Source organism: Anabrus simplex, chromosome 8 (genome assembly GCF_040414725.1).
Source record: "Anabrus simplex isolate iqAnaSimp1 chromosome 8, ASM4041472v1, whole genome shotgun sequence".
Lineage (NCBI taxonomy): Eukaryota > Metazoa > Arthropoda > Insecta > Orthoptera > Tettigoniidae > Anabrus > Anabrus simplex.
In genome coordinates this window covers 23,558,348-23,581,608 of record NC_090272.1, presented here as the reverse complement: position 1 = coordinate 23,581,608, position 23,261 = coordinate 23,558,348, and the positions used below count along the sequence as shown (strand labels likewise).

Genomic DNA, 23,261 nt, shown 5'->3' with positions numbered 1-23,261 from the left:
TTTTATATAATTACAACACAATTAATAAAGCCAAAAGATTAAGGGAAATGCCTCTAAAACCAAAATGAGTATGACTAGCCGCGAAGACTAAGTCATGTGAAATTAAAATATGTGAATGGAAGAAATCCTGGGTAAATTCAGGAGGTTAAAGAAAATTAAATTAAAACTACATTTGAAAGTTAGAAACCCAAAACATGAAATAAATAGTGCTTACCCCGGAGGGCCGGGAGACCCATCAGATGGAGGAGACTACTTCTCCCTTCGCCGGTCAAAACAGGACAGACAGACGGAACAAGCTTGGCTCTGGCCAAGTGGCCAGAAGTGGAGAAATCGCGAAATAACCGGTTAGCGCACCTGCATTTCTTAGATTCGCCAATAGGAAAGGGTTTTATTTTGGTCAACGAGGGCCCAGAGAAAACTGATGACCAAATATTTTACAATGCTTCCAGCAATTCCCATTCTGATTCAACTGGAAACTGCCAGAAGCATCTTACCAAACCCGGCACGGGCACGTGCGACTACATATCAGATGTAAGGGTTTTCAGGCGTTTGCTCTATTAACCAGCGTTTCGTCTTAGGTCTGACACTAGACTCGTCAGAGTGGGATGTGTCAGACCCTACCCATTGACGCTGGGTGTATGCAGGTGAGCTTATCAGAAGCCTTATATGAGGCACAGTCTGATAACTGCATACGGGAGATATATCTCCACAATGGAATTATTGCCCGCCTAGCAATTCCAAATGGAAAATTCTAAATTCCCATGGAGGGAATTAGATATTTTTCACCAATAGAGCATGTCAAAAACATATCAGATGTTAGGGTTTTCAGGCGTTTGCTCTATTAACCAGCGTTTCGTCTTAGGTCTGACACTAGACTCGTCAGAGTGGGATGTGTCAGACCCTACCCACTGACGCTGGGTGTATGCAGGTGAGCTTATCAGAAGCCTTATATATCTCCCGTATGCAGTTATCAGACTGTGCCTCATATAAGGCTTCTGATAAGCTCACCTGCATACACCCAGCGTCAGTGGGTAGGGTCTGACACATCCCACTCTGACGAGTCTAGTATCAGACCTAAGACAAAACGCTGGTTAATAGAGCAAACGCCTGAAAACCCTTACATCTGATATGTTTTTGACATGCTCTATTGGTGAAAAATATCTAATTCCCTCCATGGGAATTTAGAATTTACCACGTTTCGACTACACCGTGCCCTGAAAGTTATAAAGACAATACCTTTATAGAAAAAAATGATCTACACATAATAAAATGGCCAAAAACAAACAACCCTAAAAATCTTCACAGTTTTCACTTAAAACACACATAAAAAAAAACAAATTCCAGTGGTGGCTGGTGGTTTAAAAGTTCAGTGGTGCACAATTTTTACCATTGATATAATATGTTTACAGGCTCATTTTCAAATCCAGATACAACAACAATATTTTTTATTATTAAAAATAAAACAATCATTTTACATTTCTATTTTCAGGAATATTACTACAACTCAGTAACATTTTTTCATTTAAAAACTCTTTTACCGTATTGAAATGAGACACTTTGAGGTAGCCTAATTCTGGTATTGTATCTGCTTTCAAAATTAAACGTCGCGTGGGTCTACCCATTCGTTTCACCTCGGATTTTTCTCCTGCAGTCCATTGCGGAAACGGCCCAGACATAAAAGACTGCACCGAATTCATGATCTGGCAAAATACCACTAACTGATAAAAACACACAGTTATAAAAACACATGCTGACACGAATGTTTACACAGTGAAATCAATAAGCTACTTAGCTTGTACGTACATAACAAAGCTCACAACTATACTGAAAGAAATGGCGGTTTTCATTTTCAAATTTAAAGCCATTAGTTATGTATACAACAGATGAACTTCCATCCAATGTCGCTAGGTGACATCCCTGTTCTATAATAGACTCTCACATTGAGCGCCAACGGTCTCTAGCGACTTTGCTAGTAGGTAGTTGATTTCGTAGGAGCACGGCCGACTGGATCCCTCACTGCGCTCCAAGGAGCTAGCTAGAGCAACGCATCAAGTCAGCCGTGGTAGGAGGAGCCAGGTTGATAAACCTCCATTTAAGCAATGTATAAGAAGCCACGCCTATCCTTTCCTCTCCCCGCGCACCCCTCTAGCAGCCTAAAAGCACCCCTCGATCAGCCCCATGCACCCCTCTGGCAGCCCAGGTTTCATCCTACCTCAGGTTGACTCTCTGCTGCAAACTTTTCCGCTCCTGCAGTGAACATGTAAGAGTACCGGCTTGTAGTCTCCTGTAGTCAATATTTGTTCTTTCAAGCTCTTGAAAGGTTTGTCTTGTTGAATGAAAATACAGTAGTTGAGTAATCCAAATTATAAAATTTTATCTAAAATAAACATAAAAAATTAATAGGGGTAGCGCAAACCTGCATCCTTATGGAGAAACCGCCCCTGCCAAATTCTCTTCTAAATATTACACACAGTCAATCTTGAGGGTAAAACCAATTTAACCATTTTACTCACACAGTCAATTTTTTATAGAGTCCAACAAATAAACATATTTGACCAAACCAATGAACATATTTTACAACGTAACATATGGTTCTTCTTCTTTTCCCACCGTCCATTTTTCAACATGATATAGATGCACACGAGGGCGAAACGCTGGCAACCAGGAATGAGTTAGCTGGAAAATTTATAATGTCCAATAACGGACCATTTATATTGCATTTCTCAACATCTGACAAATAAACATGTTTTACCAAAACAAATGAACATATTTTACAATGTTCTTCTCCAAGCTCGAGCATAGCTCAAGACAAATAACTTTCTTACACTTTATTGGCAGTCATTGTTGCTCTACGTTGAATATCCACAAAATATTAAAATGTCACTACATCAACTTTTATGTCGACTGAAAAGTACATATTATAAAATCAAATCAAAATCTCTTTATTTGCAAATGAGGTGTCTACCTCGGTGGCAAATGGTACACTAAAATACATTATTGTCAAGCACTAAATATTAAATTAACAAGAGAAGAAAATTTTCCTATAATACAATATTATACAATTTACGCTAACAATGTTTTCTATTAAACACACAGCTCATCCTTAATAAATTGATATTGTTTACAAAATTCTACTTATAATATCTCCTGTACTACTTACAAATATAGTCAACTGATATACAGTATGTGGAATTACTTCAAATGATACTATATAACTGGTATAAGATTAATATTTACATTGCATTTATTTATTTACTTTTTTTTTTTTTACCCGTTCTGGATCCTAAGTAGCATAACGACCTGCTGCGTCTTAACCAGAGCCCCTTTTTCCACCACTTTTCAGAGTTCCTGAAGGGCCTTCACAGCTACCGTAGCGGTCCCAGGGCCCTCAAAGTCCCCACTGTACTTCACCCCTACAGGCAGTCCCCTATTTTGGCTGTCCAAACTCCTTAGACCAGGGGATGGAATTAATTTATTCACACACATTTTTTTATTTACAATAACCTGCACTGGTCGAATGCCCTCTAACACTTCATTTATTTTCTCTGTTGCTGTTTATTCTCTTCTTGAATATCTGTACAGATTTTGGAAAAGGGTCAAACACTACCCCTGGTAAACTGTTCCACTCCTTCACACCCTTCCCAATGAATAAAAATTTACCCCAATCGCTTCTGCTAAAATTCCTTCTAATTTTATATTTGTGGTCAGTCCTGCCGATATAATTATTTTCCAACTGAAACCTCTCACGGATATCTCCCCATGCTTCTTCTCTTGTATAGGCTCTATATAATCCTATAAGTCTAGTTTTCTCCCTTCTCTTACTTAAAATTTCCCACCCAAGTTCCTTTAACATTTCTGATACACTACTCTTTCTCCTGAAATCCCCTGTTACAAATCTTGCTGCTTTCCTCTGCACACTATCTATTTCTTTTATTAGGTATTCTTGGTGAGGATCCCAAACACTGTTTGCATATTCCAGTAATGGACGAACCATACTCAAGTAACTTTTTTCTTTTAATTCTTTGTAACGATCTGTATGCTTTCCCAGCAATGTCATCAATATGACATGGAGCAGAACATGGCGCAATATAACCTTGCGAAAATATTTTTTACAATCTTTAACTTTTATGTTCACTGTAAAGTATAATCAATAGGTGATGCAGATCGCATTCACTTTCCGTAAGAAGAAATCCACTACTTTCTTCATGACCGAGTTTGAAATGAGTAGATCTTGCATTAGTTTTCACTCTAGTTACATGATTAAAGTTGCTACAGTTGACCACTGGTTATCACTGAATATGTGGCTGCCGACACGGCCGTTTGCCTCCAGCCTCCAGCCTCCATATAAGTTCAGTCTACACTCGGTCAACGGGCAAGTTGTAGCACGGCCCATCCATATCTTGAGCCAACGGGTATCAGGCAGCGAAATGGGGCGCAGTCTAGCACAACTGTCGCCATCTGGACATCTGGCTGCAGGGTTGTGGTGTTGGACGATAGTGCCCAAGACATACAATGTGCCCCTCCAATAGGCACGTCAGGTCACTGTCAGGTAGAAATAAGACTGTTGCCATCTGGACATCTGGCCACTGGGTTGCGGTGTTGGACGATAGAGCCCAAGACATACAGTGTGCCCATCCACTAGGCACGTCAGGTTAAAACAGAGATTGCAGCCGCTGCAACATAAATCCATATGCAACAGAGAGGGGAATACTAAAGCCAAAGCCACCTCGGTGCACAAAATCTACGTGTCACCCAACTGGTGTCTCAACAACCTCCATAGGGAGATCCCCTCCCACAGACTGGGTAATACCCCTTTCCCCATGGGGCAAGCACTATTAATAATTTCAAAAGGAAAAATGGTGACAGACTAAAAGAAAATCTGCCTGAGTTTACCCTTACACCAGAAAATATTACAGAAAATCCCTAGTTATGAACATATTTGAAGATCTTAATCCTATCTAAAAGACATTATACTGAAGTATACCTGGCATGGTCATAAACGACCATTCTCATTACAGCTAAAACAACTCCTAATTAAACTACAAAATCCAGGAAATGAACATGACTGATCCTCTTTCTCTCAGGATCACTGACTAATAATGACACAGGGGTTAGAAATTTCAAGATTATGCAGGGACCTCGAAATCTGGGGGCTAACTTACTAATGACATGTTCTGCAGCACTGCTGACCGGATGAGTCTTATTGTAAACCTGGTCACCCACAGACAGATTGTGTGGTCTTCGCCCGTGCTTGTAGTTATGTTAAACTTTAGCATAATAAACTTTCAAATTTTTACGCACACGGTGCAAAGCAGCACGGATCGTTTCTGGATTTGCGACATCAGGAAGAAGTGGAGAATTGGGGGTGAATGCTAGCATTAATGAAGCAGGAGTTTGCTTATGACTTGCACGAACGGTAGTATTGAAAGCAAATGATAACCAATTAAGTGATGAATCCCGCTTAGAGTGGTCAGCAGAGTGGTAGGCAATAAGAGCAGATCTAAGATTTTGATTGACTCTTTCAGCATAAATTGGCCTCGGATAATAAGGGGTAGTAGTTACATGAGAAATTGACAAATCAAAACAGAAATTACGGAATCGCACAGAGGTGAAAGCTCTAGCGTTGTCACTAACCAAAAAGTGACAGGGTCGAAATGAAGTAAAGATCTGTTTCAAACAAGAAACAGTAGTGTTAGCATTAGCCATATGAGTAGGGAACAGCCACGTAAAATGCGAGAACGCATCAGTACACACAGGTATGAAACGATGGCCGGTCTGTGACCTCAGGAAAGGACCAATGTAATCAATAAATAACCTCTCCATAGGGTGAGAAGCTTGCTCAGATGACAACAGACCTTGGCGAGTATTAAGAGCAGGTTTACTAATATAACAGGTTTTGCAGGATTTGTCAAGGGTACAGATTTCACCATCCTTGGATTTCCAAATGAAATGTTTACAGATTTTCTCTCTAGTTTTGAACACACCGAGATGTCCACCGACAGGGGATTCGTGGAAATATTTAAAGAGAGCAGGAACCAAGTTAGCTGGAACAACAATTTTGGGGTCTCTGCGATCGCAAGCAGGACAACACGGAACACCATTCTTAAGGACATATGATTTGACATGTTCACCAGACTTAATTCTGTCAATAATAGCCTTCAATTCAGCATCCTCTTCCTGATGTTTACCAATATCTTTGAAAAGAAAAGGGGAATTAGTGAGAACTACATTAACAAGGGCCGAAACTTATTCCGGAGAGGGATCTGCCGGCTCTGATTGAGGATCAGAACTGCCAGGATAGAACATCCGACTGAGACTATCAGCAACAACATTTTCAGTGCCATGAATGTGACAAGCTTCAAATTGAAAAGCTGAGATGCGTACTGCCCAATGCGCAAGACGACCAGTCCTTGGTTTAACCAGTACCTGACTCAGTGCCTGTTTATCTGTTTCAAGATCAAAAGGTAGATGTTCAAGGTACATTCTAAATCTTTCTAAAGAGAAAACAACAGCTAAGGCTTCTAGTTCATAGATCGAATAGTTGCGTTCAGCAGAATTTAGACTCCGAGAAGCATAAAAAATTGGACGACATTCCTCTTCAAATTCCTCAAGGAGAACACCAGATATACCTGTAGATGGGGCACCGGTTTGAAGAATGTAATGTTTAGAAAAGTCTGGCATAGTCAGAACAGGAGCATTACATAAGGGAGATTTCAGGTCATAGAAAGCTTCAAGTTATCAAGGCATTTAATGGAGCTGCTCTTTCGGCAAAATTGGGGATGAATTTATGGAAAAAATTTACAATGTCAACGAACCTAGCTACAGCTTTGACATCTTTAGGGGTAGGAAAATTTTGGATAGCTGCAGTACGATATTGAATCAATAGAGACACCTTTCTCAGACCCAATATGTCCTAAGAAGGACATCTGGGGTTGTGTGAAAGTAAACTTGCTAGCTTTAAGGGTTAGCCCTGCTTTACGGAGTCTTTCAAGGACTTCATTGAGATGGACAAAGTGCTCTTCAAAGGTTTCATTGGAAATAACAAAATCATCCAAATAATCGTGTACAAATTTGAATTTAATGTCTGACAAAACAATATCTAGTAACCGAGTAAGGGCAGCAGCGCCTGTACTCAGGCTGAACGGGACGTGTTCAAATTCATAGAGGTTCCAATCAGTGGCAAAAACAGTGAGGTGCTTGGATTCCTCAGCAAGAGGTATCTGATAATATGCCTGGTTCAAATCAAAAGTGGTAAAAATTTTGGCATTGGCAAACCAAGATAAACAAGAGTGCAAATCAGGAAGGGGAACAGATTAAAGTGCAACTCTCTTTAATCAACTACAGGCCTGAAACCACCTTGTGGTTTAGGGACAAAAAAATGGGGGAAGAATAAGCAGATTTAGAAGGACTTATTACACCATCAGCAAGCATTTGAAAGATCGATAATAGCCTTAAGAGCTTTCATTTTGGGAGGCGACAACCAATACGGAGGAGAACAAAGAGATACGTTGTCAGTGACTTCAATTTTGTACTCCAAGACATTGGTTACACCTAACTTATCGGAAAATACATCAGGAAATTTATCACAAAGATTCTTAAGTTGGTTGGCCTGATCATCAGGTAAATGATCCAGATCAAAAGCTTTGGGTTCAACCGTGTCTTCAGAAACAGCATTGACATGACAAGGAAGAATAGGGGAGCGATTACACAACTTAAAGATTCTAACGGAAAATTTAAACTGGAACTCATTGTACTGAAGGTCCAAAAAACCGTACCAGTTTTGGCAATAAAATTTGCAGCCAAAATGGAAGGACAAGATAAATCTTTCTCCACTAGCATGGGCATTTTCCACGTGAAATTACGGATTCTTATTTTGACATCCAGACATCCAATCACATTCAAGGAATTTGAGTTAGCCGTATGGCATGTTAAAGATACAGGTTTCAAAGAAGGGAGCTTGCAAACAGTTTTCATCGAATTATACCAGTTCTCACTCATCAAGGTGATGCTACTTCCAGAATCTACCAATGCACAGACAGGTTCATTCTTCACATCTAAGCATATGTAAGGTAATTTACAAGGAGGGATAGCAGAAATGCCACAAGATTGTAGGAAATTGACACTAGGGTCAGAATGAGATCTATCATCATCCACCGAATTGTGAAAATCATCATTTAACCTACAGTGATAACAGACGAAACACAAAGCTACGCCTTGAGGTTTGGCACAAGAATTGGCAGTTAGTCATCTAGAATTACCATTACCAGAACGCCCAGACCCGGAAGAATTGTGAGGGCACTGTCTAGAGAAATGGCTATTCGACCCACAGTATTGACAAGAACTATTGGTGGAAGAGACTCTACCCACACCAGGTTTTGAATTGCCTAAGGGCTCAATCTTAGGACAATTCCTCTGGAAATTTTCAGTGGGACCACCCACGGCAGGTTTTGAATTGCCTAGGAGAATTCCGCTGGAAATGATCAGTGAAGCCACAATTAAGTCATGCACGAGAATTATGTGACTTTGAAGAAAGAGAAGAAGCAGTTTTAGTAACCTGTGGAAAGGACATGCTCATAGGAGGGGGAGCTAACGCAACACATAGCTGTTCGGCATATCTAATACTTTCGGCAGAAACAGTGATAGCTTCTAATTGAGCAAAGGTAGCTGGTCGTGGTGAAAGAGCAAGATACGACCGATAATTAGGGGCAAGACCCTCAACAATGCTGGCAACCATCTGAGACTCAGTGTAGTTGAGCATAAAAATTCTAGCATAGAACTTAATGTCCTGAACATACTCAGACAACGATTCATTCAAATGCTGGACTCTGAAATAAAGTTTTTGCACCAAGGAAGACAAGGCATGAGAAGGATTCAAACACTCTTGAGAAAAGGATGGAGTACTGAAAATGAGGTTAGGACTAGCATTGGACTACAATGAAATAGACGCAGATATTATAATAATAATACTTTATTAACGGTAATACCATTTTACATAACAGTAGAGAAGAATAAACAAAACGAAACATACTAAAAAGAAAGTTCAATGGAGGTTAGGACTAGCATTGGATTACAATGAAATAGGCACAGATATTATAATAATAATACTTTATTAACGGTAATACCATTTTACATAACAGTAGAGAAGAATAAACAAAACAAAACACACTAAAAAGAAAGTTCAATGGAGTATAAGTAAAAAAATATGTACAGATATATACACAGGTTATATTACAAGTAATCACAGGAAAGTAACAGTCAGTTCTGGAGATTATGTAAGTGATTTCTAAATTTTGACAATGAGCAGTTAAATATATCAATATCCACTTTGTTTAGAGATCTTGACATTCGTTCAATTGGCCCATTGAATGCGCAGTTAGTTCTATGCCAATTTGTAGACAATGTATTCTTGAACCTTGTGCGTCTGTCTGGTACATATACGTTAATTTTTGCAAGGAGTTGTGGACAATTCACCAAGGAATGAAGCAATTTAAAAATCAAGAGTGTATCCAATAATGCACGGCGTTGTAACAGGCTATGCAGATTTTAAGGACTGTTGTAGGGATGTATAATCAACATTATCATATGAGAATCCTGCTCTAAATGAATATAAACGAAGAAATTTATGTTATACCAAATCTAATCTATGGATAGAGGTCTGATGAGAAGGGTTCCAAACAGGTGAACAGTATTCTAGTATAGGGCGTACCATGGGCACATACAGCAATCGATAGGTAGCTAAGTTTGAAATCCTCTAGAATATCTAGTAATGCAATCCAATCTTTGAAATGCTTTCTTACAAATATTATCAATATGTTCATTAAACAATAGGTTATAACTGAATAAAACACCAAGGTCATTAACTTGTGAAACAGGAGTTAGAATGTTGTTATTACTAAATTTGTACTGAAATGATATTTTCTTCTTGTTTTTAAAAAACTATATTATTTTACATTTCTCAAGATTAAGTGTCAACCCATTTTGAATACAGTACTTTTCCAAATGATGTAAATCTTCTTGAAGTTTTCAACAATCAAGTGGACAGTTCATTTGCATAAAATTTTTTGCATCGTCGGCAAACAAAAGCAATTCAGAATTCTTAAGTATATTTTTAATGTCATTTATGTAGAGAGTAAAAAGTAAGGGCCCAAGGTGAGACCCTTGAGGAACTCCACTGGTAACAATAATAGGCGCAGAAAAATTATTCCTTATTTTAACAATCTGCAGGCGATTTTTAAGATATGATTCAAACCATGAGAGGAGAGGCCCATTAATTCCGTAGCCTGTTAGTTTTTGCAGCAAAATATTGTGGTCGACAGTGTCAAAAGCTTTTGAGAAGTCTGTATAAATGCAGTCCACTTGGGAGTGGTTCTCTGTTGCATCCAAGAGGAACTGATAGAATAAAAGAAGATTGCTACAGGTTGACCGTCCTGAAAAGAATCCATGTTGCTCATCAATGATGATGTTTCTAAAGAGACGTGTGATTTTGTCAAGAATTGAGTCAAAAATTTTGGAAAAATGAGAAGAAATTATAACTGGTCTATATTGTTTTATGTCAGTTTTAACACCATTTTTGAAAACTGGACTAACAAATCCTTTCTTCCATTCCACTGGAAAAACGCCTTGGTTTAATGATAAGTTGAACAGATAAAAGAGTGCTTCACATAAAATAAATGAGCAGTACTTGAGCAGGTAAGTTGAAACACCATCAGATCCGACAGTTTTTTTTAATTCCAGAGATATCAGTTTGTTGTAAATTTCTGCCTTACTAATGTTTATAACGGATAGATTGACAGAGAACGGATAATCATATGACATACTACTACTATTCTGATAAGAAGAATAAACAGATGAAAAGTGGTTAGCAGAAAGATTGACAATATTTTCTCCAGTATCTGCTGTAACTTCATTAAGATGCATTGTTGAAGGAATATTTTTACATGACCTTTTAGAACTTAGATATTGCCAGAATTTCTGTGGATTGGAAGTAATACTTCGTTCACAGTTGGAGACATACATTGTATAGCAAGATTTAGATCAAGACTTGCATTCATTTCTTCATCATCATCATCATCATCATCATCCTTCCAAGTATTGGGCCATGTGACCTGTTACAGTCTTGCATTTTACTTTTTGCAAGACTTGAAAGCAATCAAATGTCCTTCCGACAGGTTGCTAGCCTGAAGGAAGTAAGACCATTGGTGGGGCTGCCACCTCTTAGCTAATGGCCTAGCTGAAATTACAGCATTTCCTCCATAATGGATGTAACGGTTATACCACCGTGACTCTGTTGACAGGGCCTCATCTGTGGGAAGAGGTTTTTTCATCTCGGGAAGGTGAGGTTGGCCTTTGGGCAGGAGAAGTTATGTCATAATCATCATCATCATCATCCTTCCAAGTACTGGGCCATGTGGCCCGTTACGGTCTTGTATTTTCTTTCCATCGCTTCATTGGACTTCCTATAGATCTCTGTCCTCTTGGTTGATAGCGTAGGATCTCCTTTGGTAGTCTTCCAGATTCCATCCTTTGAACATGACGTTTCCAGTTTTCTTGGTAATCATAGATGTAATTGATTACTGATTTCACATTCAGTCCCTTAAGCACATCTTCATTTCTTATACGATCCCATTTCGTATAGCCTGCTGTTCTGCGCATGAACGTCATTTCACGTGCTGTAATTCTGGAAATGTCTTGAATTCTTATTGTCCATGCCTCACTGCCGTAGCAAAGGGTTGGTCTGGCTAAAGTGTTATAAAGACATAAGCGAGTGTGTTTTTGGACAAGAGATGGCTTCATGATATGATTTATGATTCCTGTTGTTCTGGTAAATTTGGTTATTTTTGCAGAGATATCAATTTCCCCTTGGTAAGATAAATTGTATCCCAGATAATTGAATTCGTTGACTCTTTCCAAAATGTTATTATCTAAACAGATTTTATTCGAGATAGGGTCCTTCCCCTTAAAGGCCATTATTTTGCTCTTTTGTGGTGAAATGATCATGTCGAATTTTGAAGAGACTTTCTGGAGATTAAATACTGACCACTGAAGATCATCTTCTGATGATGCTACCAATGCAACATCATCAGCAAAGAGTATGGCACCTACATGTGTGAGATCTGCTGACTGGGATTGATCCATGACTTTCATGCCTCCATTCCTGTATTATGTTGTTCATATAGATTATGAACAACAAAGGAGAAAGTCCACAACCTTGTCTCACACCTCTGCTGATCGGTTTCCATTCAGTCTGATGATTACCTAACTTTATTGCAATAAGGTTGTCACTGTACATGTTGTATATGTTATCTATTAACTGTTGTGGGACATTATCTTCTGTTAAGATATTAAGAAGTCTGCTCCTGTTAACTAGGTCAAAGGCTTTCTTAAATTCAACAAATGCTATGTGAGTTTCCAAGTTAAATTCCCTGCGTTTTTCGACTAAGATTTTCAAGGTAAAGTAAGCATCAGCACATGAGCACCCCTTTCGAAATCCATGTTGTTCATTTCCAATCACATTTTCATAATACCTGAATAATTTTTCTCTGACAATATTAGAGTAAATTTTGTAACCTGAGTTGAGTATACTTATCCCTCTGTAATTTCCACAGTCTTTCACACTGCCCTTCTTATGAAGAGGAATAACTATAGCTTTTTGCCAATTCTCTGGTGGTCTGTTGCCATTCCAAATTAAATTGATGAATTTGAGAAATCTTTGCTTGAAGATGTCACTGGAATACTTGAATAATTCTGCATTTATTGAATCTTCTCCAGATACTTTTCCATTTCTAAGTTTTCTGAGTATTAGCTCCAGTTCTTCGAGTGTAATGGTTTCCGAAGACTTGTTAAGAGATGTTGGCAGAAGAAATGGCTCAATATTTGAACATCTCCAATGGTTCCAAAAATAAATGAGCCACTCCGTTAGAGGTATTGCATTAATGCGTATGTCTTCTTTTATATCATTATTCAGTTTCTTGAGTATTTTAAAGGTCTGTGGTTATGGTCTTGTTATATCAGTCTCCAGTTGTGAAACAAAGTTTTCCCAACTCTTTCTGTGCTTTTTCCGCACTTCCCTTTTTGCTATTGCTCTCTTTGTTGACAAAAAATTTTTATAAGCATTTCTTTTGTCTGAAATAACTTTTTCAATCTCTTCATCCCAGATTCTTAAACCCCATTTCCTCTGCCATTTTTTCTTAACTCCCAAACTCTCAAAAGCAGACTGCTTTAAGATTGAACACAAATTAGACCACTCCATTCCCACGTTGTCACTAACTGGTGTCATCTGTGTAAGTTTATTAAGTCTGTTCTGGTACAGCCATTTTATACTGGGGTCTCTTAACAGGTTAACCTCGTAAGAAATTTTAATTTCTTGTGTTGTTTGTTTGTTTCTTTTATACCACCTAAGCCTCAGACGAATAGGTGCTACTAATAGATAGTGATCTGTTTCCAATTCAGGGCCTCGATAGACTCTTGTATGCAAGACTAAATCTGCCAATTTACCATTACAAATTATGTAATCAATAATCGATTACTGATTTTGTGCAGACCATGTATACCTGTGGGTGTCCTTGTATGGGAACATTGTGTTCATAATCTTTAACTGATTGAAGACAGTGAAATCTATTAATTTCGTTCCATTGTTATTACGGGTTGTTTCTCCATGGATTCCGATGTGATTCTGAATTTTCTCATTACCAACTCTGGCATTGAAGTCTCCCAGTAATAGTAGCATATCTTGTTTGTTAATTTTATTGACTATCTTTTGCAGATCATTATAGAACCCATCACTTTCGTTTGAATTGCCCTCCACTGGAGCGTATACCCCTATAACTGTAAGATAACCCCTGAATAGTTTTAGTCTTAATTGGATAATCCTTTCATTCCAAAAAGTGTAGCTATCAATTCTTGATCTTAATCTTTTGTGTACCATGAGCAGTACACGCGCCTGTGCTCTAGTATCTCTGTCAACCCCACTGTAAAACTGTAAATAATTTACTGTCTTTTTTGATCCCTGAAGCTTTCTTTTTGTTTCTGAAATTGCTGCAATTAAAATGTCTTTTTTTTGCGAGAATGTCGTCCAGCTGGTCATCTGTGTGTGAGATACCTTGTACATTCCAGGTAGCACATCTAAAAGTATTTTTCTTCTTCCAATCTTTGTCGTTTTCACTGTCCTTTTCATTGCCAGGAGAGGTTATGTATTCCACATAAAGTTAATTTTGGATAATATACAGAACAATAACAAATAGGTTAATATGCCAAGTTCTTCATGGTATAGATAAAATACATACAAAGTGGATAAAATTTCATGATTTTAAAATATTCACCGTATAAGGAAACTTCAATCTTCAAAGAATATAAAAGACTTGTTTATAATAGCCATAGCAACTGTCACTAATCCATCACAGAACCATAATTTTCATATTTTCCAAAAAAACTACTATAAAATTCAGGACACCAAAAATGTATATTACAAAGATGACTTTTAAGTTTCATATCAACAGCATCAAATCTATATCAATTCAGAAAAAACAGAATTATAATAGTACTAATACAGAGCTTCTCATATATGTAATGATATAGTCATGGCCACCTCAATAATTTTCACATTCATTTCTTAATTTCGAGAAATGCTGATAATCACTATTGAGACCTGATATTTTGTATTGCTTGTGTGCTTTCTTCTTTTCAATTATCAGGGACTTCAATTTATTATTAAACCACTTTGGGAATTTGGGAGTCTTAAAATTCCGTATAGGGATTTAAAGCTCCATGCCATAATGTAATACTGAATAGAAGGTTTCTACTGCTTTATCGATTGATACATTTTGAAACATCACCTTCCAGCTGAACTGTGACAGATAATAATTTAGTCCATTATAGTCACCATTTAAAAAGTCAAAATAAAAACTATCAGCAGGCAAGGAATTGTATAGCTCATTTATAGGTAAAGAAATCTCTAATGCTGGGTGGTGTCTATCGAGGGGGACAATGCTTTCATTACTAGATTTTACTTCAATGGAACTGGAGTTACTGAAAACCAAATCAAGAAAGTGATTCAGAAAATTTGGGATAGCATTAAACTGATTTAAACACAGATAAGGAAAAGTGTCTATAACTAAACTGGACTGCATAGTGTGGTTACCTACTGACATAAGGCCAGAAGATGTTTCTTCATTTACTATCCAATTAAGATGTGGTAGATTGTAGTCACCAACATTCTCATTTGCAAAATATTTTCACACATTTGAGAAACCACTGAAGCATTTGATACAGGTGACCCTTGGACATGGGGATATTTTTGCATTATTACATGAGAAACAGGTTGCGTAGCAAGTGAAGGTTGACACAAAGATAGAGTAGAATTACAAGGTGCCATAGGAATAAAAGACATACAACTTGTGTAGAAGAACCATCTGTGACCCCTTCCGGGATCACACAGCATTAAAGGTTTAAACATAATAATAATAAAAAATGTTATAAATGAAACCATGATTTTCAGACCAGATCAAATAAAATCCAACACTCACGCACGACAAGTACAGGAAGACACCAGAATATAACTACCAGGTTAGCCAACATAACAACTAAAGGAACGGAGATGGGAAGTCTTTGGGACCCTACCTGGGCCATGAGATAGTATTGCATTGCCGGTGAAACAAAATTAACAGTAACTGTAATTATATACTACATTTACTGAAAAGATAACAACTGAAAAATAACATTACAAACGGGACCATCAATGACGCAAGTTAAGGTTAACACAGCAAATTTAGAGAGATGCACACAAGCTTCACGGCAGTGAGTTTAAAATTACATACAGAAATAATTAGAAATATTTTAACCAAATACTTTTAAAACAGGGGAACACAGGTTAACAAACCACACCTACATGTTAAGAGAAAAAGAAGGAAGGAAAAGGTGAAAATAATTCAAATCTTAACCCAGAGCCTGCTCAGGAAGCAACCTTTTCTAAAACACTTCCGAATAAGGAGCTTATCCTGAACGAGAGTATGCTAAGACGAAACAGCACTACTAGAGCCAAACCCGAGGGAAACCTAAAATTTACATACTTTACACAATTAAAACTAAAGAAAAGGGGGATGAAATTTTATATAATTACAACACAATTAATAAAGCCAAAAGGTTAAGGGAAATGCCTCTAAAACCAAAATGAGTATGACTAGCCGCAAAGACTAAGTCATGTGAAATTAAAATATGTGAATGGAAGAAATCCTGGGTAAATTCAGGAGGTTAAAGAAAATTAAATTAAAACTACATTTGAAAGTTAAAAACCCGAAACATGAAATAAATAGTGCTTACCCCCGAGGGCTGGGAGACCCATCAGATGGAGGAGACTGCTTCTCCCTTCGCCGGTCAAAACAGGACAGACAAACGGAACAAGCTTGGCTCTGGCCAAGTGGCCAGCAGTGGAGAAATCGTGAAATAACCAGTTAGCGCACCTGCATTTCTTAGATTCGCCAATAGGAAAGGGTTTTATTTTGGCCAACGAGGGCCCAGAGAAAACTGATGACCAAATATTTTACAATGCTTCCAGCAATCCCATTCTGATGCAACCGAAAACTGCCAGAAGCATCTTACCAAACCTGGCACGTTCGACTACACCGTGCCCCGAAAGTTATAAAGATAATACCTTTATAGAAAAAAATGATCTACACATAATAAAATGGCCGAAAACAAACAACCCTAAAAATCTTCAGTTTTCACTTAAAACACACATAAAAAACAAATTCTCTTTTAAATATTACACACAGTCAATCATGAGGGTTTAATTTAATTTAATTTCATGTGGCTATTTCTAGCCAAGTGCAGCCCTTGTAAGGCAGACCCTCCGATGAGGGTCGGCGGCATCTGCCGTGTGTAGGTAATTGTGGTGGAGGATAGTGTTATGTGTGGTGTGTGAGTTGCAGGGATGTTGGGGACAGCACAAACACTCAGCCCCCGGGCCATTGGAATTAACCAATGAAGATTAAAATCCCCGACCCGGTCGGGAATCGAATCCGGGACCCTCTGAACCGAAGGCCAGTACACTGACCATTCAGCCAGCGAGTTGGACATCTTGAGGGTAAAACCAATTTAATCATTTTACTCACACAGTCAATTTTTTAAAGTCCAACAAATAAACATATTTGATCAAAACCAATGAACATATTTTACAACCACAACAATGTGCGTACAACATTTTTTGTACTTTTGTAACAAAAACGAAGGTCATCTCCTAACAGAAGGTTGGTGAGGTAACCAGTGTCTTACATTTGAAGGGATGTGTGCAGCGTCAACGCAGATTGAAGGCTGTTTGAACTCTCGACCTTTATGTCAAGTGCCTTCTAGTCCTGATGACCATCAAGTCCTTACACCCAGTCATTTCCTTATTAGTGGTCCTGTTATAGCACTTTCTGACCCTACCCTATCAATTAACCAATTTCAACCAATAGCTGTCTTGCAGTTCATGATGCATTGTTGAATGATACATTTTTAATTCCTCACATAATAAAATGCCATATTTGGTGATAATTATACTAATGTCTGTTCAGTTATAACGCCACAGTATGTATAAATTGATATTGTCATTGTGATCCAAGTGAAATTATGCACATAACTCTCTATCAGTATCATAACAATGCATTGTATCCCGAAGTATTACAAAACTCAGTTACTATTTACATATCTTCAAAATCTTAAAATAAATGAAATTACATAAGATGTACCCCAAAATAAAACTGGTTTAACTTAAATTACAAGTGCTGAAACACGCAGTTACATAGTATACTAAAATACATGAAATAATCATTTGCTAAGGTACCTAGTTATACGGTGTCTTTAATGAAAATGAAAGTGCCACATTAGTATCTTGCTCCTAAGACTGTTATAGATTTATTAATTATGACACACTGATTGCCCTATATTTTAATTCAAACAGAGAAGAAACAGTTCCCAGGTATTATGACACTCAAGTTAAATGGAAGTTCTCTGAAGAATTAAAATGAATCCGCACACACATAACAGATAGTAGTTCAGATGACACCGTACGATGGAGTAACTTGGTACTTAAATGCAGGAAACTTTACTTGATACTTCATTTACTGTACATATACACTGTTAATCAAGTAGCAAAATATTTAAGGTTAAGTACTTCAATATTATATCACTACTTGATTTTCAAGTCAGTACGGGTTTTTATAATTGGGCTTTTAAAGCTCGTCACTTGTAATATACCCTGTTACACAAATTTAAAACTCGCATCACCTATCGTCCTTAACTATTAAGAATGGTTTGTAGAGTCGACTTTGTTATACCTGAGTCAAAACCCACTTCTTTGTAGTTGCCCTCGATTCTAACTGATCTCAGCAAGCAGATCGGTAGCCAAGCCATCTTGTCTCCTTTACTCTTCACTAGCGACTACAAGCTTCATTTCCCTTTCACTCATTCAGGCAGAATTACAGTGTTGTGGAGCATACCAGCCCCACCACTATCGTAGCTATCGCTCACCTGTTGCGGATTTGTTGCCGGCTTGAATAATTTAGTGGTTGTTCCTGATAGATTTATTTGAAGAGACCTTACCCAAGCTTATCCATCACACTCAGATCCTCTTCATCACGTGTCACAGCTTTGCCGCCTGAGGTTCTGCATTGAACTGCGAACATCGTAGAAACCTTGGCTCAAAAACTTGGTGTCCACCTTACACGTTACGTTGCAACATAAAAACAATAGACCACAGACAACAGGACAGCCATGATGTAAAACTAACTTCAAAGCTCTCAGATGAACATCTTACGCAAATTGAATACTGTAATTCTGTCAAAAGCTCAAAGAAAATGTTCACTACACTCTTAGTTAATAAGCGACATCATTTAATGAAAAAAGTGACTACAAATTCGTATCTTTGACTGCCAAGTTCATCTCGGACTTAAGCAGAGTTTTAAAGTATTATATGTATTTTTAAAAGATTATGTTAGTTGAGTCCTAACTCGTGTTTGTACAATTAGGTTACTATTTTAATTTATCTTCCATGGGTTGTTTTGATAATGACTGCCAAGTTCTGAACTTGTGATTGAATATCTATTCACTATTTTATTCCCCTTTTTACTCTTATTTAATCATAATGCTATAATATTTTGTGTAATGTATATGTTTATGTATGTACCTATGCTTATTTCTCACATTTTGGCTGAAGATGATGCTAAATAGCATTAAAACTAGTTTCAAGTAAATATATTGTAACTTAACCATCATAACATTATTTGTATTGAAAAGGTGGACCCCTTAAGTTACCTCTCTTACAGTATTACATCTCAGAGAGAGGTAGTCCATTCAGTAAATAGTTAAGAAAAGTGATAATTTTGTTCCATCACAGATATATTGCTTCAGAGTGAAGATACAGTCAGCTTATTATGTATTTTCTGTACTGATGACCCTTTATATCACATTTATTCATTTTATTTATCGTATGACAATATTATTTACAAATAATATCATCAAGTTGGTCAACATTGTCCTTCATGAATATTTCTCAATGCTCTGTTGCAGGTATTGACATGAGGGGATCTCGTGTTTCGCTGCAGTCCAGTAAGCTGTTAGCCCGTCAAAGCGGTGGTATACATGGACGTACAGATTGGGCAGCCAAGTGAGTAAAACTTAGAAATACTACACAACGGTGTACTCATCTCCCTTTTATACCTTTCTGTCTACTTGCATTAAGAGATTAATTTTACTCTAAAACTGAAAATACTCAACAAGAAAGGAGGAATGTTAAGAGTGCATTTGTTGTTAGTGCATGAGGAAAGGTAAGGCTAAAAAATGGCAGAAGCACTTGATTATTATAATTATTATTTACAATCTTATTTTCAAAAAACGTTTTTGATGATAATTTTAAAATCTATCCTAATTTAACTGGTAGGAAATGACTTAGAGTAATGTAAGTTGGGATGGCTGATTAGTTATTCTTATAATGAATCTTTCTTTTAAGGAAACTTATACATTACTAGCTGTTGTATTTTTGTGATTGGTGCACTAATGCCATATATTGGAGATTTTTTTTTTTTGCTAGGGGCTTTACGTCGCACCGACACAGATAGGTCTTATGGCGACGATGGGATAGGAAAGGCCTAGGAGTTGGAAGGAAGCGGCCGTGGCCTTAATTAAAGTACAGCCCCAGCATTTGCCTGGTGTGAAAATGGGAAACCACGGAAAACCATCTTCAGGGCTGCCGATAGTGGGATTCGAACCTACTATCTCCCGGATGCAAGCTCACAGCCGCGCGCCTCTACGCGCACTGCCAACTCTCCCGGTTATTGGAGATGAATGGCAGCTGAAGAGACAAAGCATAACTCAAACTAACAACAGTATTCAGTCAGTACACTCTAGGTCATTTCATTTTGTCTTCTTCTGGATCGGTGACATTAGGGCTGCCAAACCCTCCTCTTCTGCGATTCCCTTTTGCGTGTTTCTTTAAGTGATCAAACCTTCACATATCAGTTACTCTTCTTCCCCGCGCCTTGCACACGTCGATAATTGCCTTTTTATTTTACTTACAGATACCTTTCTTGCTTTAATGTGGTCCGCACTGAAAATAAACTTGGATGGGACTCATGTACTTTGATGCATCATAGTAAGATGTTTCCCAGCCGACCATTAAATATTTGGCACTTTCCAGAACACAAATACCTTCATATTATATGATAAGCTGCCATATAACACATCTCTAGACAATTTTGCTTTCATATGACAGACTACATGTTTTAATATAGCATTTTTGATGACATTTTAAATTGACTTTTATAATCTATAATATATATATAACTTGTCCTGACTGATTCATCATCGCTGAGCCAAAACTATCGGACATAAAGGAATGAAATTTTGGGGATAGATTCATATTACAATGCAGGTACTCACTAAGGGAGGATTTTTGGATATTCCATCACTAAGGAGGTAAATTTTTAAAATGATTTTATCTGTGTCTCGAAAATTGAACAGTTTAAAGACATGAAAATTGGTATTTGAAATCTCCTTTAAAAATAAAGAAACTTGTATTTTTTAGTTTTTCGAAAATCCACTTAAGGGGGTGGAGGGGTGGTGAACTGGTGTGAGAAAAGGGGGTGAATTATAAAACCGGACAAGTCCATTCTTCATGGGAATTGGGATAAATGTCGAATCTTAAACAACTTTGAAAGCTACTTGCATCCATAGTGCTTGTGTGCAACAAAACTGGACAGAATCAATCTAATTTGTATCTTAAAAGTGCCGAATAACATCAAAAACAGACTTGTCCTCAATAAGCTAGTTTCAGAAGCGTACTAGTCCTTCATCACCAATGAGAACGACTTATGTTGATCACGTGACAATGGTAGGTGTCATGGCTGCTGTTTGATAACATGGTTACTGATTTCTTACAAGTTTAACACTACTTTTGGTTACTGATGTGAATATTCATGATCTGAAAATAAAGAAAATGAGTTCTTTAACATGTAACATGATTGTGGAAGTTGTTGTAGTGATTAAAAGCAATGAAATCCTCAAAACTGGAAACGTACAAAAGGGAAGAAAGAGGGGTATGTAGACAGAGTTGTATTTTTGGAATTACTTGAAATTTTGGAGGGCTCTATTCCAAATGAACGTCATTTTGAAATAGAAAATTATTCATATAATTGAGTTTTAAGTAAGGATAATGTGAGAGGAAACCATAAAATGTGTAAATTGAATTACCAAATACATTCAATTTTTACTAGCTCTTTCTATTTTGATGCGTGTTTCATCTGTGCTGTACCTTTCATGTGCTGCTAGTAGCCTCTGATATGTAATCTCACTTCATTTTAAATTTTTTCGAGAAATCTACCAAAATATCCAGACTGCAATCATAGGTGCCTTGGGAACGGTCGCAAAAATTGTCGAGGACTAACAATGAAGGACATACAGAGATTCTACGCATTGTTTTATGCATCGAGTGTAAAATCTGAACAGGATGCATTTATAGCTAAATTCTGTTCCTCTTCTACCCCTTCACGACTCAGAGTTCGACCTGCCAGTCTGAAGAGACTTAAAAGTGAGGTTATAACATATACTGTGGCAGATGTGTATGGAAATAGAGTGCAAGTGTGTCGTGAAGCATACTTTGAATACTATGTATAACTAAGCACAGAGTACTTGGTGTGTTCAGCCGAATAAAGCAATAAAAAACCAAACCAAACCCCATGGCACTACAGCCCTTGAAGGGCCTTGGCCTAGCAAGCGACTGCTGCTCAGCCTGAAGGCCTGCAGATTGTGAGGTGTCGTGTGGTCAGCATGACAAATCCTCTCTGCCGTTATGCTTGGCTTTCTAGACCGGGAAAGCAATATGGATCTGCAAATTGTGAAAGAAGAGGTGGGGATCATCGTTCACAGTCTTATGCTCAGAAACTGGAAAGTGTGATAACATACATACGGAACTTGAAAAGGATAGAATCTCACTATTGTTGAAATAAGTCTGAAAGAGTGTACAATGCATCAATGCCTTTGGAAGTTAGGGTAAAAGAAAGTCATTTCCAGAAAGTGTTAAACACCTAATTTAATATTCAATTTGGATCTCTGGCAACTGATGCTTGTTCAAAGTGCATTCAACTGAATACATACATTCAAAATGAGAAAGATGTTTCTAGAAAGACCAACCTGATTATAGAGAAGAGAATTCATAAACTCCAATACAGGGCATTCTACGAGTTTCTTCAAGAGGAAAGAGATGGCATGGTAACACTATCTTTCGACTGCCAGAAAAATCAGGCAAAACTACCAGATCAGTCAGCATATTATTCCCGTCAGGTAAATCTCCACAACTTCACGGTTGTTACTGGCAGTTCAAAGAGCAGTATGCCCAAATCTAAAGTGTCAATTTATACTTGGACTGAAAAATGAACGTCCTAAAACATCAAATGAAGTGATGTCTGCCCTGTATCATGGGCTGAAAACTTTTGATCTTCAAGATATAAACATAATAAGACTATTTGCCAATGGATGCCGTGGGCAAAATAAGAATTTGACGCTATTGACAATGTTACATAAATGGTTTAGCAATAAAATTGAGATATTCTTCCCAGTTATTGGCCACTCGTTTCTTCAACCAGACCGAGTTTTTGGACGAATAGAGAAGGAGCTGAAAAGAATAGATACTATCATCCAACCTTCTGCATATCACGAAGTGTTCTCAAATCATGGAAGTGTCAAAGTTATAGGAAAGGACTGGACCATTTATGATTGGAAAACTGAATGTCAGAATG

The 23,261-nt window shown here is 37.6% G+C and overlaps 1 protein-coding gene across 6 annotated transcripts in view; it reads left to right on the top strand.

Moving 5' to 3' along the window:
- LOC136879228 (serine/threonine-protein kinase dyf-5) overlaps positions 1 to 23,261 on the top strand; it is a 243,609-nt gene that overhangs the window by 199,103 nt on the left and 21,245 nt on the right. For all 6 annotated transcript variants that reach the window (XM_068228783.1, XM_067153032.2, XM_068228780.1 and 3 more), the window contains exon 11: positions 19,540 to 19,636. In XM_068228783.1, coding sequence (XP_068084884.1) covers positions 19,540 to 19,636 — 97 coding nt within the window. The remainder of the gene's footprint in view (positions 1 to 19,539; positions 19,637 to 23,261) is intronic.